The 23,368-nt window shown below is 34.2% G+C and overlaps 3 protein-coding genes across 4 annotated transcripts; 2 read left to right on the forward strand and 1 right to left on the reverse strand.

The window, feature by feature from the left end:
* Window positions 1–1,341: 1,341 nt before the first annotated feature.
* LOC144838662 (methylated-DNA--protein-cysteine methyltransferase-like) lies at window positions 1,342–3,759 on the forward strand. The gene is made up of 4 exons (XM_078694098.1): window positions 1,342–1,534; window positions 2,015–2,159; window positions 2,417–2,562; window positions 2,914–3,759. Exons 2-4 carry the CDS (start codon window positions 2,032–2,034, stop codon window positions 3,180–3,182), a joined length of 543 nt encoding a protein of 180 aa, XP_078550224.1. The 5' UTR covers window positions 1,342–1,534; window positions 2,015–2,031; the 3' UTR covers window positions 3,183–3,759.
* LOC144838661 (small ribosomal subunit protein mS26-like) lies at window positions 3,544–5,184 on the reverse strand. The gene is made up of 4 exons (XM_078694097.1): window positions 4,809–5,184; window positions 4,395–4,541; window positions 4,176–4,299; window positions 3,544–3,930 (listed from the first exon to the last, which is right to left on the reverse strand). Exons 1-4 carry the CDS (start codon window positions 5,039–5,041, stop codon window positions 3,751–3,753), a joined length of 684 nt encoding a protein of 227 aa, XP_078550223.1. The 5' UTR covers window positions 5,042–5,184; the 3' UTR covers window positions 3,544–3,750.
* Window positions 5,163–22,443, forward strand: LOC144838660 (T-complex protein 1 subunit eta-like). Of its 2 annotated transcripts, XM_078694095.1 has the most exons (11): window positions 5,163–5,298; window positions 6,508–6,661; window positions 6,941–7,047; window positions 7,399–7,577; window positions 8,138–8,309; window positions 8,617–8,781; window positions 12,950–13,083; window positions 15,954–16,106; window positions 18,997–19,148; window positions 19,420–19,608; window positions 21,178–22,443. In XM_078694095.1, the coding sequence occupies exons 1-11, from the start codon at window positions 5,293–5,295 to the stop codon at window positions 21,393–21,395; spliced, it is 1,629 nt and encodes a 542-aa protein (XP_078550221.1). In that variant the 5' UTR covers window positions 5,163–5,292; the 3' UTR covers window positions 21,396–22,443. The 2 variants fall into 2 exon arrangements, with proteins under 2 accessions (XP_078550221.1, XP_078550222.1); XM_078694096.1 differs by lacking the exons at window positions 5,163–5,298; window positions 6,508–6,661 and adding an exon at window positions 6,700–6,754.
* The last annotated feature ends 925 nt before the right edge of the window (window positions 22,444–23,368 follow it).

Raw genomic sequence — 23,368 nt, forward strand, 5'->3', positions numbered from 1 at the left:
CCGATAGGAATATTTTATTGTATCAAAATGTACTATTATTTATGTTGTTGTTGTTATTATTGACAAATATTATTATTATGTTTATTATTGGTCAAATAAATGTTACCAAACTACAATGAAAAGACACAAAGACAAAACAAAAATCGAAATGAGCTTGATGATAGTGTACCCTTAAAATTACGAGAAAATTGAAATATAAAAGTCAACAAGTATCATACTGATTAAAATTTAAAAATAGATAAACCTAAAACGAATAGGTGAACTGCTTATTAACATGTAAAATGATAATATTACATTTTGTAATTCTGGGTTCAGTTGATATACTTGTAAAAAGTATGCTTACGTTTTCTAAGTCTCAGTTAGTCTAGTATTAATATTTTTTCGCGCTGCTGCTTTAGCCAGATATGTCCCAAGAGGACTACTCATTCAGACTAGCTAAAGCAAGCAGCAGTTATAGTTCTAGAGGCCGACGTTTTTGATAATTTGTAAACTAGGACGGCTCATGCTAAAATTACAAACCCAAAAACACGTCTGGGAGTCTATGAAAACATTTGCTGATAATAGTAGAATGCATGTAAAATCTTGTTCAATAAATAATGACTTTGTTTTTGCTGAACTTAGTAGACAAGTATTACAAATAATTCACTGTCAAATATCTGCTATTTACAATGAATCCCAGCTGACTGTCAATCTAGACCGATATTATAATACTGTAATTCGTTGTCAGATAATCAATGAATAATTATCAAACAGTCCATATAATAGTAAAGGTTTTGTTTGTAATAGGATACAATTTGTTCAGCAATCGATTTGAGCATCTAGGCTTGACCTTAGCAATAAAATAAACTAAAGTGACAGAAATTGAGTCTGTTTAGTATAATAAAGTAATATTATTTAGACATCATTTTTATTTTAATTATTTAATAAGCACATCATCTTTTACAGATTCAGTATTATTTATTTGTCAATTTTAATTGCACAATTATGACAAATCAAAGTATGAATTCTTGTTGTATTTTACTTCAAATACAAAAATTATTCACTTCTGTAACAAAAAAAAATATATTTATTCACGTATAAAAGATAAAAGAGAAAAGAAACCTTGTTTTTATATATTTGATTTACATTTTGAACAGGCAAAATACAAAAATAAGTAATGTACTGGAATTGAACATAAACAACTAAACAACTGAATCTTTATTTTTAGTATGATTATTATTTTGTATTAATATACTAACAGTACAGTATTTCATGTCAGCATGGTTTTCGCTATTTGCTATTTAAACATTGTAGAACTTCTGGACATCACATTAAACCTTGTGTATTTAGTAAAGTACTGACTAATCAAACTGTAATTACAGAATACACGATTACCGATATAGGGATGTAAACTAAAATAATTATTTGATCCGACATGTGTTTCCTGATTAATTTAAAGTGGACACCCCCGTAGCAAATGGACTCTACCATGTTGTGCAATTTGTACACAAACACACGAGGCCCAGAACATAGTGACAATTTGATTGATTGAGCAGTAAGTCTTTAGTTGTTTTTTACGTATATTAGTTACTACCGTATATTGACATATTAAATGCTTTTATTTTTTGCAAAGTAATCAAGCAATTCAAGTAAATATATTGGATAAAATGAAAGTATAAACCTAGCTGTAATATAGATAGATACTCATACTGTGCCTTCATAATTACTAACTAGCCTAGCTAGCTAGGCCGCAAGCCCTCGCGATCTGATCAGCACGACGAGGACCACCACCCCCAGTAAAGTAGTAATGTACTTAAGGCCCACTCTTTAGTGGCAGTTTTTTGGGGCCGGTAGAAAGAGAGTGGTGCGGTGCGTCTGGTGGATGATTTTAGGGGTCGATTGGCCTACGTTATCGTGTATTTTAACATAACTTGTCTAATAAACCTAAATAAAAATTAGAATCCAGTATTAATGTAAGGCACTCTTTTAAAAATAACCTTGTAATATGTTTTGTTTTTAATTTTTATAAACCAAGACAGGACAACTTTTATCATGGCTGCAGCTTGTAAGTTGGCATTTACAGTTCTAAGTACACCTATTGGCCGTGTATCGGTAACAGCCTGTCAAGTTGGTGTACATGAAATACACCTGACAGGTACAGCCGAACTCAACAACAACATGTACGTTTTATATATGTATATCAATTTTATTCAATTCAATTAAAAACATACATCTAAATGTAACATCTCGTGGCCAGAGGCCAAATTGCTAGTTACAAATTACATTAGTACCTATTAAAATTAAATATAAAAAGAAAAATGAATAAAGAGTCTGAGAGGAGGGTATCCCATATTATCATTTGGGTTATTTGACAGAATAGCCACCATTTTTTTAAATGAGCATGTTTTAAAATAATAAATCTCACATTTTTCTATAGCTCGTCAGTGAGTGTTGTAGAGGGCAAAGGAGATTCTAATGACGTAATGTCGGCTACTGTTAATTGGTTAAAAACATACTTCACTGATCTTCCAAAAGCTAGAAAATTGCCATTACCAACTCTGCATCTTCCAGACAAAAATCCAGGTAACCATCCTGTCCTTAACCCCGCCCAATAATATGAATGACCAAGCAAAATAATTTTTTTCTCTAGGTTCAAGCATGGAGGTATAAAATCAAGGACCTCATTAAATTGTAAGAGGTCTAAAGTATGTGTACCAACTCGAACCCAGATCTCTAAAAACTTCCAGTATGTGCTAATTTTTATAGTCCCTGGAATATTATTATTAATTTGTTGCATGTAACACATTTTTAGTAACAAGGTACAATTTACTTCACTCATGAGAAGTTACTCGTTCCGACCTTTAACAATCAACAAATGATGTGTAAATCTATTGTAAGTGCCATTAACCATATTGTTTTTCTTGTTTTATATAGATTCTTTCCATTATAAAGTTTGGATGAAACTTCTAAATGATGTACCTTGTGGTGAAACAGTTTCTTATGGAGAACTAGCTGAGATGTCTGGAAACATGAAGGCTTGCAGGGCAGTGGGCGGAGCTATGAGAAGTAACCCCACCCCTTTGATAGTGCCTTGTCATCGTGTGACAAAGAGCGATGGTAAATTAGGTAGTTACATGTCTGGTAAAGGAGATGTTATTAAACGATGGCTACTGGAGCATGAAGGAGCACACCTTGTCTCATGATCACCGGGCCTTTCTACCCATCACTCTATTGCACAATCTTTTGCAGCTGTTGTGTATTGCCCGCCTTGCTTGCTTCTACCTCTCATTGTCTCTCCTCTAGATGTTACATGGGTGTACTCTGCCTTGTAATTACTGTATCATATTTTTTATTCTCAAAATAAAGAAAACCAGATTTTAATGACTTTCCTAGTACTCTAGTAATTTAAACTATTTTTAGTCATACCCCTTTCACACCAAAAGTAAAACTCTGGAGTTGATGCCTTGGTGTTGGTATTTTAAAAACCCTGAGGTGTTGCTAAGTTGGTGTTCTCCGGGGATCGCTGCAAAGTTTGGTGTGAATCAGACACAGACTCAATACAACTTATATCATACTTAATATTTATTGATTCAATACAGATGATACAACATTGATGTTGACAACAGCAAATGCAGTTGCTTTGCAGATGATCTTCACACTCTGTGGCTTCAAAAAGTCCTTAATGAATGTTTCCATTCAAAATGAATGTTATAGTAGCTAAGGTTTTATCTAAAAATGTCCCTTATTTTAAATCAAGCCAAATAAATATTTTCAGCTTAATTGCTCTCCCTTTTCTTTATTTTGTTCACGTAATTCCGTCCAGGCAGTGTCTTCTGGTAGCACAATTTTACCAGTTTTGTTGATAAGGAAGTTGTAATTCTTTATGCTATCTATGGCTTCTTCAATTCTTTCAGTCATGTTTTCCAGGGTGATAAAATTCTTGCTAGCCTCCTGCAAAAAAAAAACATATTACTGTACATTAAAGGCAAAATGTTAAAAGAGCTCCCAACTGGGAAAAATTAATACCAAGGCACACTTCCACGATTATTTGACTTGGGCGGTCTACAGTAAAGCAAAACAAACTACAGCTTAGATGCCAACACATTTGAATCTGGAATTTTAGTAGTACAGTAATACACTGGTTTTCTTGAACCCAAAAATGTGAGTTTTAATTGTGTGCACCACACAATCCTTACTTTTTCCATCTTTACAATCTTTTCTAATTCTGAAATTGTTATTGAATGTTCTTCTTCTGCCTTCATCATTTCATTCAGCATAATTTCTTCCTTCACCTGGTCTTCCTCTGCAAATCTAGCATCTCTGAAAATATTAAAATATTAAATAAAACATTACACATTTGACAAGATCTACTAAAGATGAATTCAGATAAACAGATTTTGATATTTAGGGAGTACCTCAGTGCTTTTGTCTTTTTATTTTCTTCTTCGTTCCATAACATTAATCTCTTGTGCTCATCATCGACTTCAATATCCGCCGTGTTTGCAATTCCAACTTGTTTTTTTCGTAATTTTAAATTTGGAAAATCTTCTAAGAACAATAACCTGAAATATAAAAATAAAGTGTAATTATTTATTAGTTAAACATTAAACATGTAAGCTAGTGAAAAGAAGTACAAACAAAAAACAAGTGATGATAATAATAAAATTATAAATACTTTGTTGAAGAGAAACGGAAAAACGTTTCACCCAGTAACATAAAACAGGCACCGACTGGCTACAAAAGTAAGTACTACAAAAAGTATTTTCTGTCTCTGTTTAATGAAGGTCATTATTAGAACATTTAAGGCCTTTAAAAAAAGCAATAATTACCGCAATGATTTCATGGTTGTTCTATGATGATCGAAACTGGTCTTTAAAAACTTATATTCCCATGGATCTATCGGTGTCCGCTCTTTGACACGATCGATTTTCGATTTATTGATGGGGTTCGTTCTCATCTTTCTCCATCGCACTTGCTGAACCTGAACTGCAGAACGATTAACCGCTTCGTAGGCAGCCTTGATATCGAACAATCGTTTAAGCGAGCCTTGGATTCTCTCCATCCTTTATAAAAAAAACTATGATTAATCTATGAATAAAAAAAGTAACAAAAAACAGTTAAAAGGCTCAATTTAATGTGTACATTATCCTAGGCCTAGCTAGACCAAAACTTTCGTCCATGCTGAATATGTCTCCCTCTTCGTTCTTATTGAAGAGTTTGTCTGTTCGTTGATAAATGTGTTTCTCTTCTCCACTGCACTAGCTGATTCACATTGATTTGGAAATAACTTGGATACCGCAGCCGATTACAAACATGATGGTAAGATTTAAAATCCATGGAAATCAAGCTTATTACTTTCTCAAAAGTATTGATACTTCTCTAATAATATAATCTGTTCTTTTTGGGTATTTTAATATGTATTTTGTAGGCATATAGCAAATTAAAAAAATATAATGATTCTAGAATCTTCTATGATTTTCTATTGGTCCAGGACAACGAAGAGGATGGGCATCCAAGTTTAGAACTCTCCATCATGCTTCGTTCGGTTATCATGGCCTAGCTAGACCGCCTAGCCTGTAGTCCTAGATGTCTAGAGAAGTAGGCTACGTAACTACCCTTCAAAATAATAATCCAAAAATAAAAAAGACAATGGAGAAATATGAAATTCATTGTTTATTGTTGACTGGAATGACAAAAACCAAAAGGAGGCTGCAGTGCCTTTTATTATTAATTTTTAAAATAATTATTAAAATACCTGTCTGGTGGGTTGTAGTAATATTAGGAGGAATAGCGTGCCTAGATTAGCTGATTAGGCCTAGCCTGCCATTTAAAAAACTAATAAAAATATAACACACCAGTTCGTTTAACCATGATATAATTAATAATGCATTTGGAATAGGTAGCTGCTTTAACCGTACCTACATACTTGCATACAGGCTTCGTTAACAATACGAATGGATCTTGGCAAGCTGTGTCTAAATTATACTTGAGTGAGTTGACTTGGGGTAATGAGAAGTGAAAAATGACAAGCTGTTACCGAAACACATTCTTCAGGCATTACACATTTTTTTCCCATTTAAATCATGAAAATGTTAAAGTTTAAAAAGATATGAAACTTCAGACAAGTGGGTATCATCTGTTGCCCAAACATAAATCACTTACCTAGGTGCAGAAAAAGTTGGTTTGCATAATTTTGCCCATGCTTAATAAAATAGTGGGTTTCTGATTAAGGAATCTCTCAACAGAAGGCAAAAGTACATTTTTCAGTTCTTTTCCAGTTAATTATGATTAGGCTTAGAAGAATACAAGTTTTTTTTAATAATAATAAAAACAAGTAAATTAACAAATATTGACCGATAAAAATGAATGGTTTTGATTTACGTTATGACCATGCTATGAGATAAAAAAACAACCTACAAAATGTAGCCACCATTCTCTATTGATTCATAATGTAAGTATTGATTTAATTGCAGTTTGCAGGGGCAGACATTCCTCTATTGAAATTATCAATTTGTGTTCTTTATTCAGCAACCACAAATAATTCTGTTGAAAGAAGGGACTGAGGCGTCTCAAGGAAAGTCTCAAGTTGTTAGTAACATCACAGCATGTCAAGTGGTAGCAGATGCGGTGCGTACTACCCTAGGCCCAAGGGGGATGGATAAGCTCATTGCACAGGGTGGAGGTAAGATATTAACCAATGTAATATAATAATATGATGCGGTGTGTACTACCCGAGGCCCAAGGGGAATGGATAAGCTCATCGCACAGGGTGGAGGTAAGCTATTAACATGTAATATAATAATATGAGGTGCGCACTACCCTAGGCCCAAGGGGGATGGATAAGCTCATTGTACAGGGTGGAGGTAAGATATTTATAATGAACTTTTTGACGTTGCAATGCGAAAACCATCTTGCATGTGTGCGCTTGATGATAAGTAACATTTCTTTATTTTTTTCTTAGGAAATGTAACAATTTCAAATGATGGTGCTACAATTGTGAAGCTACTTGATATTGTACACCCTGCAGCGAAGACTCTTGTTGATATTGCCAAGTCACAAGATGCGGAGGTAAGCTCATATTTAACTTTCGGTGTGTACTATACTTACTAATTATAAAACAATATCCTCATGCATGCAGCACAAAAAGGTGTGTGCCATATTTAAAGAACTGTGATTTATACACTATTAACAAGCAAAGTATGAACCCCGCAAATGTCCCATTAATAAAAGTGTCTCCTAAATAGTGGTTGGTCGTTTGTTTAAACGTGTCCCAGTCCCCTGAAATATGTGTGTCCCTTGAATAGGAGTGTCTAATGTATTTTTATTTGAAATACAATGTTACTATGTATACCAGTGTTGAAAGAATAACCACAATTACTAGTTACCACTACATCTTTCAAATATATTGTTTTTAAAAAGGTAGGAGATGGTACGACGACAGTGACCATGTTGGCGGCCGAGCTGCTAAACCAGGTTAAGGTGTACGTAGAAGATAATGTCCATCCTCAGGTCATTGTGAGATCTTATAGGAAAGCAACACAACTAGCTGTAGATAGGATTAAAGAGATTGCAGTCAAGATTAACAAAGAGGATAATCGGTAAGTTACTCTCTAATTTTGCAACTCAACTAGCTGTAGATAGGATTAAAGAGATTGCAGTCAAGATTAACAAAGAGGATGATCAGTAAGTTAATCTCTAATTTTACAACTCGACTAGCTGTATGATTAAAAAGATTGAACATGGGAACTAAAGACAATCAAACCGTGCTGGTAGAACATTAAGGCCAACTAAGACAGCGTCGTACGACGAGGCCCAACGAGTCGGGAGAAAGTTAAACATGTTTAAAGTTCTCGTGACAACCTGAAAACTATGCCCGACACTATCGCAAGACGACTTGTCGCCAGGATTGAACTCGGACAGCACAGATGAGTCCAGACGTTTCGTCGGGCCTCATTGTACGATGCTGTCTGAGTTGGCCTTTAGTTGCTTTTGACAGCCTTACACATGAGCTGGGTAATGCTGGCCAAGAAAGTCCATATGTAAAGTAGCGGTAATCTCTCCTTCTGTCGTCTGTCAGATTTCAAAGACCAGTGTGATTACAGTTTAAAACGCGACCTCCAACTCTCCCACTAATGATGTTATTGTTTTCTTATTACAGGGAGCTTAGAGACCTTTTGACAAAATGTGCTTCTACAACTCTCAGTTCTAAATTAGTATCTGGCCAAAAGGAGTTCTTCTCTAAGATGGTAGTAGATGCTGTTTTGATGCTTGATGACCTTTTACCCCTTGACATGATCGGCATCAAGAAGGTCAAAGGAGGAGGTCTTGAGGTAATTTATAATCTAAATCTCTCTCTCTACACTGTCTACACATTAGTTTGAAAAAAAATGTGTGATGTGCCCAAATTTGGAAGTGATGACATCATCGTGTCCATATATGGGCACATCAAATATTGAATTCAAAGCACTGAAATAAGTAGGAGCTGGGTAGCCGAGTCGTTACCACAGCGTGGAAAGGAACTGGCCACCCTACCACATAATGTACAGGCTTAGTAAAATGAGCTCCTAACCGCTCATTCCCCTACGTTCAGACAATGAATACGGGACTTACCTTTACTATTGTAATTTTTCTTGCTAGGATTCCAGATTGGTTGCAGGTGTAGCATTTAAAAAGACATTCTCGTACGCAGGATTTGAGATGCAACAAAAGAAGTACTTGAAACCAAAGATAGCATTACTCAATATAGAATTGGAACTGAAAGCAGAAAAGGACAATGCTGAAGTTAGAGTGGATAATGTTGAAGTAAGTAGAGTACAAAAATAACATTACTTAATACAACATTTGAAAGAAAATACAATGCAGAAGTAGATAATGTTGAGGTAAGTACAGGTAATGAACTCATAGATAACATTAACATTAAGCTCTATCTACACTATCAAATTAGTTTGACAAAAAAAGTGTGATGTGATGGTATTGGAATCGACAGACGTTTGTTTTTCTGTTGTTCCAGATGTTGTTGTGGCTATATCCATGCCTTACAATTAAAACAATACAGTATTAATATCATCAAGTGGTGATTCATGATATAGACTTTTGTTGTGTAAAATAACTGTGACCTAGATGTTAGATGTGCCACTGTCAATAGCACTCTTAAGCTCTGTTTACATTATAACTAGTTTGACAAAAAAGTGGTATGTGCCCAAATATGGTAATGACATCTTTATGTTCATATATGGGCACATCACATTTTTGTTGTCGCATAAAGTTTGATTTAGAATGCTGAGTGGATGATGTTGCATTACAAAAATATGTTATAATTGCACAGGATAATAGGCAACTACTTGATTTACAGAGTAAAATGTGTTTGCTGCCCTCGTGAATTTGTAATTAAAAATTCAAAAAAGAATATGCTATAGATTAAGATACACTTATACAATGACTATGTTCAAATTATTATTGTGAACATTAATTCTATATTTTTGTGTTTAAATCAGCTGAGCAAGAATTTAACAAAACAAACATGAATTAATCTTTTAAAATAAAAGGTTGTATAACATCTGTGTATTCATCTTTCATTTCTCAAACTATAGTGAGATATTTAAGGTAATATTTAAAGCTTGGTTCTTACTGGAAACGCAACGCAAGGACGTAACGTACCGTAAGTGATTTGACCAATCACAAGTGATGGATTATTCGAACAGTGGGGCTCGTCATTGGGCAACTCGCTTGCGTAGCGCGTATGTCGTTGCATTGCGTCCTAGTGTTAGAATGATCGGTCAATTTGACCACTGTTATGCTGAATTACTAGTTTATTGTGGCCAATTGTTTTTCTTGAATAACATTTTGAATATAACTTTTTAAAAGGTTATTTTAAAGTTTTTTTTTATTTTGTTTTCTTTTAAACATCTCATGTCAGAAGTAATCAACTATGACAAGAGATGACATTACTAGAGTTCAAGGGTCAAGATTTATCAATGAACACTTTAAGCATTTTAGATACTGTCCAAATTTAGTGTGTTTGTAGGTACATGATGTGAATTAAATTTGGCAGGTTGAGCGGAGTCAAAAAAGTTCATGGACACACTGAAAAAAAATGATCTTGTCGCATTACTTGTGTGTATTCTCTATAGGCCTGCTAGCTCTGTAGGAAATTGCACCTTTGCAACTAGCTCTTTGCAACCGACTTCTAAAAGACACTGTACCTTGCAACTGTGTGCAACTTGCAACTAGAAACATGGAAGTTTGTAAAATCGTTTTGCTTTTTACAAAACAATTCTGTGATGAATCATAAATCGCAGTTTGCGATACAACATGTATATTAGTTCTAAAAAGAACTGTTGAGTTACTCTACAATATTTTCTGAGTAACTCAACAGTTCTTTTCAGAACTAATATACGCGGTGTACCACAAACTTTATATCTCAACATTTTATTTGGCTATGCAAATCTTTAAACAATGAATCCTGTTGCCATTATTCTGAACATGGCGTGTAAACTGTGTTAACAACAATCATGTGATTTGTAAAGAAAACCTACAAAAATAAGTCAATCATCACAGGAATTAATGTGTGCAATTTGTGTAATGTATGTTGTATAAATTTGATTATAAAGTATTTACAATAGTTTCTCAGTTGACCTCTTGTTGACCTTTATAATTTCTCCCCCTTCACGTTAACCATCTGTGATTTTTAATTCTCCTTATTAAGGTAGTTAATATATTCGTATCCCTTTGCACTCATTAGATAAGCTATGTTTAGCTTGAGAGTGGCAAGTGAACATCTGGGCTGTTCACAGCTGTACACCTGATCAGTACATTTTTAAACAGCTGGTCAATACAAAAAAGAAAAACGGAAGGACTAATAGCAACTATAGGGTCAGGATGTAACACAGAAAATTACAGAAAAAATCATGCCATTAACAAAAATTAATTACATCATAGGTGATTATAATAACAGGTTAGATATTAAATGCTTCCTCGATGACATGGGAGAGATTAGCCCCGATGGAGTCCGTCCCCTCGTGGTGCAGTTCCCCCGTCTCTCGGGGGACACGTCCCCAGACACATCAGTTGTTAGATCCCCCTGCACCCTTAGTTGTATCTAGGTCAGATTGGTAATGTTGTTAGAAGTTTTAATTGTGATATTCTCAGGTGCCTTTATATCGATACACTATAACATGATGATACTAACTATTGTTGACATTGAGGTTTTTTCGCAAAGTGTAAACATGACTATTTCGGCAGCTACGTCGTTACGCAGAGTGTTGACAGTTTCTTTCCCGTGACATAAACACAAAGTCGATTTGTCACTTTAAAACCTTGGGACTTGTGTTGCGAATTATATTATTTCTGAAACAACTAGTCACTCTCGTCTAGCTTTTTATAAGTCACCCAGTATAATTTTTATGAAGTATTAAATTTAGAGAGTTACTTTAATAATGACTCAATCGTTTTTGTAGCAAAATATTTAATTTCTAAATTATTAGTCCGTAATTAATATTTTCTTACAAATTATTTTCAATCATAATTGGCTTGAATTTTAACTTATTTTCAATTCTCAACTGGTTTTAAATATTTAGAATGAACATTTCAAATTACAAGTTAATTTCAACGACATATTATGTTACAAAATGTAAGAATTATAATTAGCTGAAATATTATTTCCTGTGTTTGAGGACAAATTCATTAGGTCTGCAAGTTTTGTTTATAGTCATGTAATTTCAGATTTGTCTTGTTTATTAAAGCAAAGGAAAATTTCATTGGTAATTTAAAAGGTAAGAATAATTTAGAGGTACTTTCCATATCGCTTATTGTTAGAAAGTAAAATAAAAGTCTTGTACCATGGTATCATGTCAAACGGCAATAAACATCACAGAGTATCGTGTCTGCTGAGGGCAACAGGCCTATACCATTGCACATAGCTGCTAAATATCAACTTAACCTGTATAAATAATCTCTCGCTAGTAGTATCCTATAAGGAATAAAGATTAGTCGGGTTATTGTCGCTAGTAGGCATCAGGTAAGTTTGCCCTCTACATAGGTTTTAGTTCAGCTCTATTGGAATCTATAGGAAGTTGTGAGAGTAACGGGAGATTTGGACCCATTACTTAAAAAAAACTCAATGGTTGGCAAATAACTATATGACAAATTTGATATGAGATATAATAATACAGTATGTGCAATATAATACTGACACAGAATCTGGTCATATTTAATGTTGAATGTGTTCTTAATGGGATTTAATAATTTCATTATTGAGTTATGTTTCATAAGTGACTATGCAAATAATTATTTCAGTTAGTAATTTAGTAATTTCAGATTACAGTCCCAGTCGATTTACTGTATTTTGTGTATTTCGCCACAAGGGTGAAATTAGTCCAATTAGTTATAAAGTTGCCAAATTATTGACATGTAATAATTGCAGGGATCAGCGGCGATGTAAATCCAGTCCCTCGGAGTGAGATTTAAATACAGATTTTAAGAATATTTAATTGTTACCGTAATATTGCCATGGGTTGCAGACATACTTCACACGTTCTTGACATGTTAATACACTAGTTTATGTCATGTTTCTGAACAGACTTTAACATTTAAGATTCATTTTACTTAAAGCCAATGATGATTATGATGTTTATTTAGTTATATTATTAATTTACTAATATAAAAAACCAGCATCAAATATTCACTAATTACCATAGGGTTTAATACTGATTTAACATTTTAACTATCGTACTGTACTAATACAGCACATTTGTATGTTTATTTTATGCCAATTAAGTCCAATCCTTGTATTTGTAAACTTTTTTTTTGCACTTTCGTAGACCATTTATTTATCTTTTTTAACAATTTATTGACAAACAATATCTGGTTCTTTTTTTGTCCACAATAAAAATATGTGCTATTGACGTACACATTTTTCTGAAATGTCTTAAATTTTCTTTTTAATTATAATTTTTTTAAATATGTCTTATAGGAATATCAATCAATTGTGGATGCAGAATGGGCCATTTTGTACGAGAAACTTGAACATTTGTACAAGAGTGGAACCAAGGTGGTTTTATCTAAGTTACCAATTGGTGATGTCGCCACTCAATATTTTGCTGATAGGTAAAGTATGCTTAACATTATAATAGTAGTGGCACTGTAGGTAAATTGGTAGTGGTCAATGTTCTTGCCTTCCAATCCGAAAGTCTGGGGTTCAATCCTGACCTGTCAGGGTTGTAACGCTGAATAATAGTAGTGGCGCTGTAGGTAAATTGGTAGTGGTTAATGTTCTTGCCTTCCAATCCCAAGGTCCGGGGTTCAATCCTGACCTATTGCCAGGGTTGCACAATTACACCTTTCCAATAGTGTTTATACTTGTTTTAGTATTAATATTTAAAACATGGCATTATTTACTACTTGTTGCTGAGAAAATATTCACTTTGCGTTGCCGAAGTGTTGATAGACGGGATTAAGAAAAAACAGTAGATAAACGCTGACTGATGACTGTGGGAGGAGTCGGCAATCATCGTTGCGTTGCTATTGGTTGTAGCTCATTGATAAAATGTTGGCATGTATTAAAATGACTCAGGGTTGGTTGCTGGCTGGCACATCAAAAGAGAAAGGAGATCCCAGTTAGAGAGTCGATGCATATGGTTACGATTGCCGTTTGAGGATGCTCTTCTGATCTTATCGGCGCTCGGGGCATGCCGTTGTTGTATTTGACACCTGTGTTTGCTTCGTGCGCAGGAAAGAATATAATTAAGAGCTGAACAATTGTGGTCAGAAACCAGATCAGAATTACAAAACGAAATGATTTAATTGTGAAATGTCAACATCTATTACTAGCAATAATGAGTGAAAATGGCCAAATGATACAGAATGCGATTTATTTTCTGATGTTGTGTATTTTGCGCTTGTACAAGTGAAAGTATTGTGTCGTGTCTTTGTTTTCAGTAAGGTTCAAATTATCACTGTGTGGCCCAGAGGAAGACGCACATGTAAATAGGCAAGGGGTGTCTTCTGTGGGAAAGGGGGTGACAATAGGCAAGGGGTGTCTATTGTGATGATGGGAAAGGGGGTAAGTTTGTCGGAGATGGAGTCTTGTATGTATGATGCAACAAGTCTAGCCATAGTGTAATGGTGGTTGTAAGCTCACATGAATTATGTAGTCGTCTTCTGATCTAGCCATTTGGGATAATGTGGTTATCGGATAATTCTAAAGGAGAGGGTATAGTCGCAATTGTTAGTACCTAGAACCATGGAGCTTTACAGCTTTATTCTAGAACTAAGTACTGTATCATCTTTGTAATTAAGTCTGACCCAAGTTGCATTTTTTTGTATCAGCATCAGTGTTCTCCCAATTTCAGACAAAGTAAAGCCCTGTCTACACTATCAAACTTTATGTGATAATAAAATGTGATGTGCCCATATAAGGACATGGTGATGTCGTATCACTAACATGTGGGCATACCACTACCATATTTGGACACATCACACTTTTTTGTCAATCTAGTTTGAAAGTGTACACTGAGCTTAAGATACTACTGTACCATAGATGAAATGGAAAAATTTATTTTACTTTTCAATTACAATTGACAACATACTGATACTAGACATGGTATGGAAGGTATTAGTCCCAATTGTTAGTACCTAGAACCATGGAGCTTTATACAGTAGCTTCATTCTAGAACTAAGTACTGTATCATTTTGTAATTAAGTCTGACCCAAGTTGCATTTTCTTGTATATATTTTCTCACCAAGCAGCATCAATGTCTCCCAATATAATTTCCAGACAAAATAGGATACTGAATCCTACACTGTGCATTGTGATTATACATACAGGTGTAATATAAAAGGACAAATTAAAATATATTCAAGTACTTTTCAATTACAATTGACAAAATACCGCTACTAGACGAAAATTTGTTCTAAGATCTTAAACCGTTTTTAATTCTGGTTTGGAGCCAATTTATTTTGATAAACCATGAAATAATATTAGGTTGAATATCAATATCAATCAATGGATATAAGACCTTTCTTTTTTTTTTTTATAACATTCGTAATGTCTTTCTCAACTATCAAACAACTTTAAAAAAAAAAAAGTGTGATGTGCCCAAATATGGTAGTGATATGACATCATCATATGTACATATATGAGCACATCACATTTGTTTGTCACATTTTATATTGTGTAGATAGAGCTTTAGATTTGGTCAAAACCTAAATAGACTTTTTGCGTATCTGGTTTCAGTATATATAGTTTTGTGTGTTTAAGCGTTTCTCTATTGCCTACGACTAGTTGCTCGATAGTAATGTATTTGAGATCGGTTGGGCAAACAGGTTGACCAGTGAGCCTATTATTGCTACAAATTGCTTATCAGTTCTTCTAATTCTATTATTAAATGTTCGAGACAGAATCACTTTCACTTCTCAAATATGGAAAATAATAACATTTATACATTTAAGCATGGATCATGGAAAAAGCCGTTCCCGGTTCTGGATACTGAGATATAGCAAGCGGCAAACTGTCCCTATGGAATGAACGTCGGTTTTGTCGTGCTTTATTCCTAATAAATCGTTTATATGTATTATTGTACATCCAAGTTGCGGTTTAATGTTTTAGTGTTATTGCGGGCATAACAATTACTTGAGCCAAGCACGGTAATAGCATTTGGGATTTGCGAATAAAGGACAGCCTATGGGACTTCATAAAACGTTAACAAACATAATTTTTTTTTTTTAATATTAAACAAGAAGAAAGTAATTTCGAAAACTAACTATTAATATTATTTTTCAACTGCTATGTTATGGATATTTATTATTATAAACTTTAATAATACCTTTATGATATTGAGAGTTTTTATTGGTCCGATTTAGATGGATCGAAAACTATCACAAAATGTCTTTAAAATGAAATAATAGATAAGTACATAGTAAAATGTAATGAAATGACAATAGTTATTTCATGGCAATATATTTTTTACATTTTTCAGAGATATGTTCTGCGCTGGACGAGTGACGGAAAATGATTTGAAGCGGACATTGAAAGCTTGTGGGGGCGCTATTCAGAGCACCGTACAGAACCTGACGGACGATGTGCTGGGCAGGTGCGAATGTTTCGAGGAAGAGCAGATTGGTGGTGACAGGTAAGTTGTAATGGCTAGTATGATTCACAGGACAGGCCTAGTTGTACAGGGGAACAGACCACTCCCGCAGGATGTCTGCACAGTCTACAAACGAAGTGAAAATGCAGTCGCGCTTATCAAGCTTGGACATTTACTTGTTGGTGACGACGCTTCATGTTGAATTCATTTCACAACATTTACAAAAACTTTGTTTAAAAAAATGTGATTTTATCCAATTATCTTTTATAAATAATGAGTAATTCTATACACTTTATGTTGATAAAAGGTAATTGATGTCCAGCGAAATATAAAATACAGTAATATAAAGGAGAATCATACACTATATATACCTATTGACCAATTTTCTCGAGATGTGATTGATAATATATTCTGACGAATAATACAAAGTGTAAAAATAATGAAATGTACACAGAACAATATTTTAAAAACCTCAAAATATTCAGAAATTAAAAAAATCAACAATCTGTTTTTTAAAGTTTGTTAATTAGCCAATTAGCACGTACAACTAAAACAGAAATGATTAATTAGCTAAGAAAACCACAAACTGTTAAACATAAATTAGGCTGGACAATTGAATGTAGTATAATTACAGTAGTAGTTACATAATTTGATTGGTCCACAGGGGTAATTAGTTTTGTTAAGAAGCACAAAAATATTATGCACTGGCAACAATTAAAATCAATGTAAATACTACAGACAACAATAGACAACCACTAAAAATGCAAAATGTGCTATTAAACTTATTTATTTCAATATACTATATTTGGCATGTACTTCTAATGTGAATTTTCAACATTTGTTGTAGGCCTAAATTGGAAATTCACAATTGGGCATCCTATTTAACCTTTGACCTTATAAAATTGGATTCCTAACATTCTACAATTCATGACGGCTTTTGATACATTTTGTTCAGTTTCACAGATGTAAGCTAATTTTTTGTGACATTTTAGAAAAGGTCATCTAGATAACAAGTTCTATTTTAATTGTAAGCAGGTAGTTTGTAGTTTGTGTGTGAATGTGAAGTATTGAAAGTACCAGCCTGTCTAAATATACCTGTGTGAACACTGGCCAAATATGCCCATGTGAATCGGTCTAAATTTGCCTGTGTGGATACTGTGTAAATATACCCATGTCAGTACTGTCCATATATTGTATACCTATGTGAGCACTGTCCTACAGTAATATACCCATATAGACACTGTTCACATATTCCAGTGTGAATACAGTCCATATATGCCCATGTGAAAACTGTCTAAATATGCCCATGTGAATACGGTCTAAATATGCCTGTGATAAGTATGTTTCAGCCAGGAATGAAGCTAGAAAAGTCTATGGGTAAAATAAGTTAAAAAGTATCCAGGTATTGAAAGGTATCCAGTGATTTCGTAGGTGACTGTTGTTTTGAAATTAGGCAGGGTGGAGAAAGACCTATAAAAGTAGTCAAAATAATAAACAGTTCATAAGAACATAGTGGGCTATGGTAGTGTCGCATGGAGGATTTGAAAGTAGGGTACAGTCTCAGACTACAGCGGGTTCTTATCTCAATAATCAGATTAATAGTGATGTCACATAGCTTGTGATTGTCAGTCAAAATGAATCAAATCAGTTCTGTGTTGCCAAAGAGTGTCACACGGTATTTAGTTGCTAATCGTTGATGTTAAAGCAAGTTTGTTCAACATGTTCACGCAACTTTTTGAACTTGACAAGCTGTAGATTTTTTTTAAGGTTTAGGTGTGAATTGTAAATAGAAGACTGGCTGTAATGATGTAGGCAGTGTCTGGAGGATTCTGTGTAATGGTCTGATAATGAAACCAACACTTTCACTTTCAACTCACTATTATTACATATGCTTGATTTATAAATCACTAACTTATTTAAAATACGTGAAGCAATCACATAAGAACGTAGTGTCACCGGTCTTGTTGTCTCGTTCTGTTGTTGCACGTTTCGCTGTTGTTTTTTTTGTATACCTGTCTAGGATGTTATTGATGTAGCGGTTAGCCCAACAACAATCGACGTCCCTTATGGTCGCGATGGCTAATATTAGGCTCGTAATTTAAACTGATCAACCCCTGTGATGAGTGATAAATGAATACACGTGTTATCCTCTTATACTGTGTAAACAACACTCTGCGTTATTCAAAGAGAAAATAACATGGTTTCAATTATTTTATTTTCGTATACAGAATGCGTTTAAATTCCGTTATTATTACATCATGTTGGAGATGTCCGCTCCCTGCACAATGGATACACAGCATTGCCACCTAAAATAATAATGATAAATACATTGTAATACACTTTAGTGGATGCTTGAGATAACAGTGTTTGCTATCTAGATTTCACCTTTGTATAATCAATTAAAAATCGGTATACTGTACACAACCAGAACTGGTAGATTCGACAGACAAAAAGTCTGCTTTACAAGAAGATGTCAAACAAAGAAACCTTAAATTAGAGTCTTTAAATTATTTAATTGATTTAAGATATATAGCTAAAGATAAAACAATGGCTGATAAGTGTCCAATATGTACAGAGATAAGAAAACAACATATTATGTACAATTGGCATCATCATGTGTTCATTTTTAACCATCCTCACAACTATCTATTTTCAGCTTCAACAATACAATATTTTGTAGTGGAGCTGTAGCGTAGTGGTTAACATGCTTGCCTTCCGATCCCAAGGTCTGGGGTTCAATCCTGACTTAGTGCCAGGGTTGTAACTCGCAACTCTTTCAACCCTATAGCCTCAAATGAAATATAAGCACGATAAATATTAAATAGTTTATCTATCCTGTAATTGGCAAGTTACTTGCTGTTGGATGTGTATGAAATAAAAAAAATAAAATAAAAATATATATATATAAAATTATTGTTTTGATCTCTTACAGGTACAATCTGTTTACAGGATGTCCAAATGCTAAGACATGTACGCTTATCTTAAGAGGAGGTGCAGAGCAGTTTATTGAAGAGACGGAGAGATCCCTACATGACGCTATTATGATTGTCAGACGGACAATTAAAAATGATTCAATTGTTGCAGGTATGGTTAAGGCTTGGCAGATTTGTATGCTATTATTGAAAAACATCTGTATCTTAATTTACCCCAAAAAGACTAACTGTAGCTTGGGCTCTGGCATGTTTGAAAGAATCATCCTTTTTTCCTGAAGTACCTTTTTCAAACTAGAGACCAGATCAGGGGGTTTTCCTTGTTCATTTCATGAGACAGTATCCCCTTAAGAAGATGCCCCTGAATAGAGGTGTCTCTAGCAGGGCTTCTGCTGTACTACCTTGTCATATTTTATTTCTTACAGGTGGTGGAGCCATTGAGATGGAACTAAGCAAGTACTTAAGAGATTATTCACGCACAATAGCTGGTAAACAGCAAATCCTTATAGGGGCGTTTGCCAAGGCATTGGAAATAATTCCAAGACAGTTATGTGACAATGCTGGCTTTGACGCTACTAATATACTGAATAAGTTGAGACAGAAGCATGCACAAGGTAATAACTTGTTTCTTTATGTACTCAATAACTGACTGACCCCTAGCTAAGGGTTTTCTAAAGTCTTGTCTACACTAGCAAGCGTGTCTGCAACTGCAACCGGTTTGCAACTGCAACATTTGCAACTGTATGAAGAAGGTTGTGTTGCTGGGGACTGCCTATTTTAGGATCACACGGCTGCTGTATTTTGTCTTGGCCCTGAGCTATGTGACAGTGTATTACAGAATTTTCCCTATGATACTGCACGTAATACCAGATGTGGAGATACAGTAATGAGAATTAGTCGCATTAAGTTCATATGTGCCCATTTAACAAAAGAAGATAAATAGAATAAAAATTCCCTCACTTAACAATACCTCGCATTTTGAATAAATTGAATATTAAGAGGAAACCTTCAGAACCCCAACAAATAAGGTTTATCGCAAATTGCGTGAGTGATGCATAATGGGAAGGGTTTGGGTGCAATAGCGCCACCACCAGTATATAAAGTTTGTATTATACGGTGGCGCTATTGCTCCCAAACCCTTCCCATTGTGCAATGACGTTTCTCGCGAAATCAAGCTATTTGCGATAAACCTAATAAGGCTTGGCTGTTCATTGTTTGTTTTCACCGGATAAAGTGTTCCCTTAAAAGAAAAGATTGTACTGTATTACTTGTATTACCTGAGTGTATCACAATATTAAAAAATCTATAATTCCCACTTGAGATAGAGCATCCTGAAGTTTTTCATTTCAAATATTTTATATTATATATATTGATAGTAAAGAACCTTCCAAGTCATTACACTACTCCCTAAATGTATTAGAATTTAAAAAAACTATAAACTTGAAAGGGCAAACAAAAGAAAAAAAGTATCCCAGAAGTGATAATTAAATTTCCATTGTAATTGCTTGCGTTCTATAAATAAAAACGCATTAACCTAATTTTGGTCAAAGATTTCCTTCAATTTGTTGGCATTCTTTGACGGTTTTGTTCCTCAAGCAGAATATATATAAAATATATTGAGCCTGTATTAAAAGACCAGTATATATATATTTTTAATTATAACATAGAATAACACAGTGAGATAGTAACTAAACATAACATATAGGAATTATGAAGGGTGGTCTTTTCTCCACCAAACCAAATAAAATATATATATATATTATATGGTACACTTAGATCGTCCTGGGGTTTTCAACTACATAGAATCTTTAATAAGGGAATAACAAACAAAACAACAAAATGTCCCCTTAATTGGAGTGTCCTATGAATAGGGGGTTGGCAGTATTGTTTGCCCTTGTTTGTTTTATAAGAAGCTGTCCTCTATAGGTGGTGTTCCAAACAAGAGGTTATAATTTGACCTTTAACCTATGATAGGAAAAAATTTGCCGTGCCGAAAACCAGGTCACACCAATTCATGTCAAATCCTGATTTTGTTTCTCTGAATGCTACTTTTTATTCCGAATTTGTTTCCAATTTCTTCTTTCACTTGGAATAGCGTAACTTGTTTGTTGACCTACGTGCCATAGAGGGTGTGACCTGCGGTGCGGTTTGACATAATCAATTTCCATCATTTCGTTTTGTAGGTGGTACTTGGTATGGCGTAGACATTCTCAAAGAAGATATAGCAGATAACCTAGAAGCGTTTGTGTGGGAGCCATCTATCGTGAAAATCAACGCTCTCACTGCAGCTTCCGAGGCGGCATGCTTGGTTCTGTCCGTAGACGAGACCGTAAAAAATCCAAAATCGGCCCAAGATGGCGGCGGAGCACCAAGGGGACGTGGGAGAGGTAGACCATTCTAAGCGCACTAATCGTAAGCATAATGTTATACTGAAATGTAGAGTTTGTATGTACCTGGCCTAAAGTTAGCTAGCTTTTCAGTTGAAATAAAGGGTAAAACATATCCTCTGGGCAGCCAGCATACATGTTTGTATTTGTCAAATAATTGTGCGATTTTTTATATATATTCTTGGCCAAAGCAATATAACTTCAACAAACTGCTCATAAATACAATGAAATACCAACGAATCTTGGACGAGACAGCTGAAGGTCAAGTCTTACATTGTTTCTCCTGTTCGTAAAATATCAACGCGAAAAACAATATACTTGGTAGAGTATAATAAAATATATTGTATAAAACGAAAATGTGATGTGCCTATATAAGGACATGATGATGTCATTTCACTACCATAGTTGGGCATATCACTACCATATATGGGCACAAAGCATTAGATGTTGAGTCACGATATAAATATTGTATTTGTGTGATTATGTGCCCGCAAGGAGCGATCCATGTTGGCAACGATGCGTTTACAGCTAACATTATATTCCTTCAAGCTTGTTTATTATCCGTTGCTTAACAACTGTAGTTTGCGTAGCCAAAAGGCTTGCTCCATTTGAATGCGAAGAAGGGGAGGACAGGAATATTTGTTCTTCTAGAAGACTATTTACAACATTATTAATTGGCTTTAATGTTGAAATTAGTTGTACCACGCATATTAAAATGTCAGTAATTAATAATACCCAACATAATAAAAAGATGCCCATTGCCAAACATAATAAAATGGAGTAAATACCTGCAATGTACCTAGGATTGTAGAATGGGGATAATTATGCATAAGCTGTAGGTTAATTAGTGTTATATGAAGCTTAAGTACTGGCACTAACTGCTTGTAAGCATCTGCTTCCAGCACACGTCACCCGGGTTGCTACAAGACAACAATTAATCATTTATTATAATATTATAATAAATCACTTTTGCTGATTGTAGTGCTACTAGGAAATCTTGTAAAGTCTACAAACAATGTTGAGTTTATCTGTTTTGTACAATGAATTGATGTGGCAATGAGACGTACATGAGTCTGAAGTTTTTTTGTTATATATTTTTAGTCATCTCATTGTATTGTAGAGACATGTGTTTATCCTGTATAAATTGAATAATCCCTGTACATGCATTTTTTAGAAAAATGCAAATACATGGGTTTTTGGAAATTTAAAAAAAAAATACAGGGATATTTTTGGAAAAATGGCCAAATTATGAACATTAAAATATGCATATTACATTGAGGTAACATGCCTGAGGTAACAAATCCCTGTACTATAGTACAGGGATTTTTTTTAAATGGCCAAAGATATCAAGTTTTTAAAATTCAATTATTATGCGATAATATTGCTGTATATGATCATATATTGCTTTATGATCATCTTATAGTACCATAGAACCCATTTATGTCGAAAAATAAAAAGGTCGAAAATTGGCGATTTTTAAAAAAAAAATCCCTGTACTAATAGTACAGGGAAATTTTCGAAAAATGGCAATTTTTCGACCCTTTTATTTATTAATAACTATTTATAACAAAAAATAAAAGGGTCGAAAAATGGCCATTTTTCGAAAATTTCCCTGTACTATAGTACAGGGATTTTTTTCAGAAAATGGCCAATTTTCGACCTTTTTATTTTTAGATAAAACTGGTTACTGGTTACATGCGCAGAGTCGAATATTAAGTTCTGCGCATGTCAATTATGTTTTAGTAACCAGTTTTGTCTATTTTTTGACATAAATAGTTACTATAGCATAATAAACATGCGCAGAGTCGAATATTAAGTTCTGCGCATGTCAATTATGCTATAGTAACCAGTTTTATCTAAAAATAAAAAGGTCGAAAATTGGCCATTTTCTGAAAAAATCCCGGTACTATAGTACAGGGAAATTTTCGAAAAATGGCCATTTTTCGACCCTTTTATTTTTTGTTATAAATAGTTACTATAGCATAAT

This window comes from Antedon bifida, chromosome 3 (assembly GCF_963402885.1).
Source record: "Antedon bifida chromosome 3, ecAntBifi1.1, whole genome shotgun sequence".
NCBI lineage: Eukaryota > Metazoa > Echinodermata > Crinoidea > Comatulida > Antedonidae > Antedon > Antedon bifida.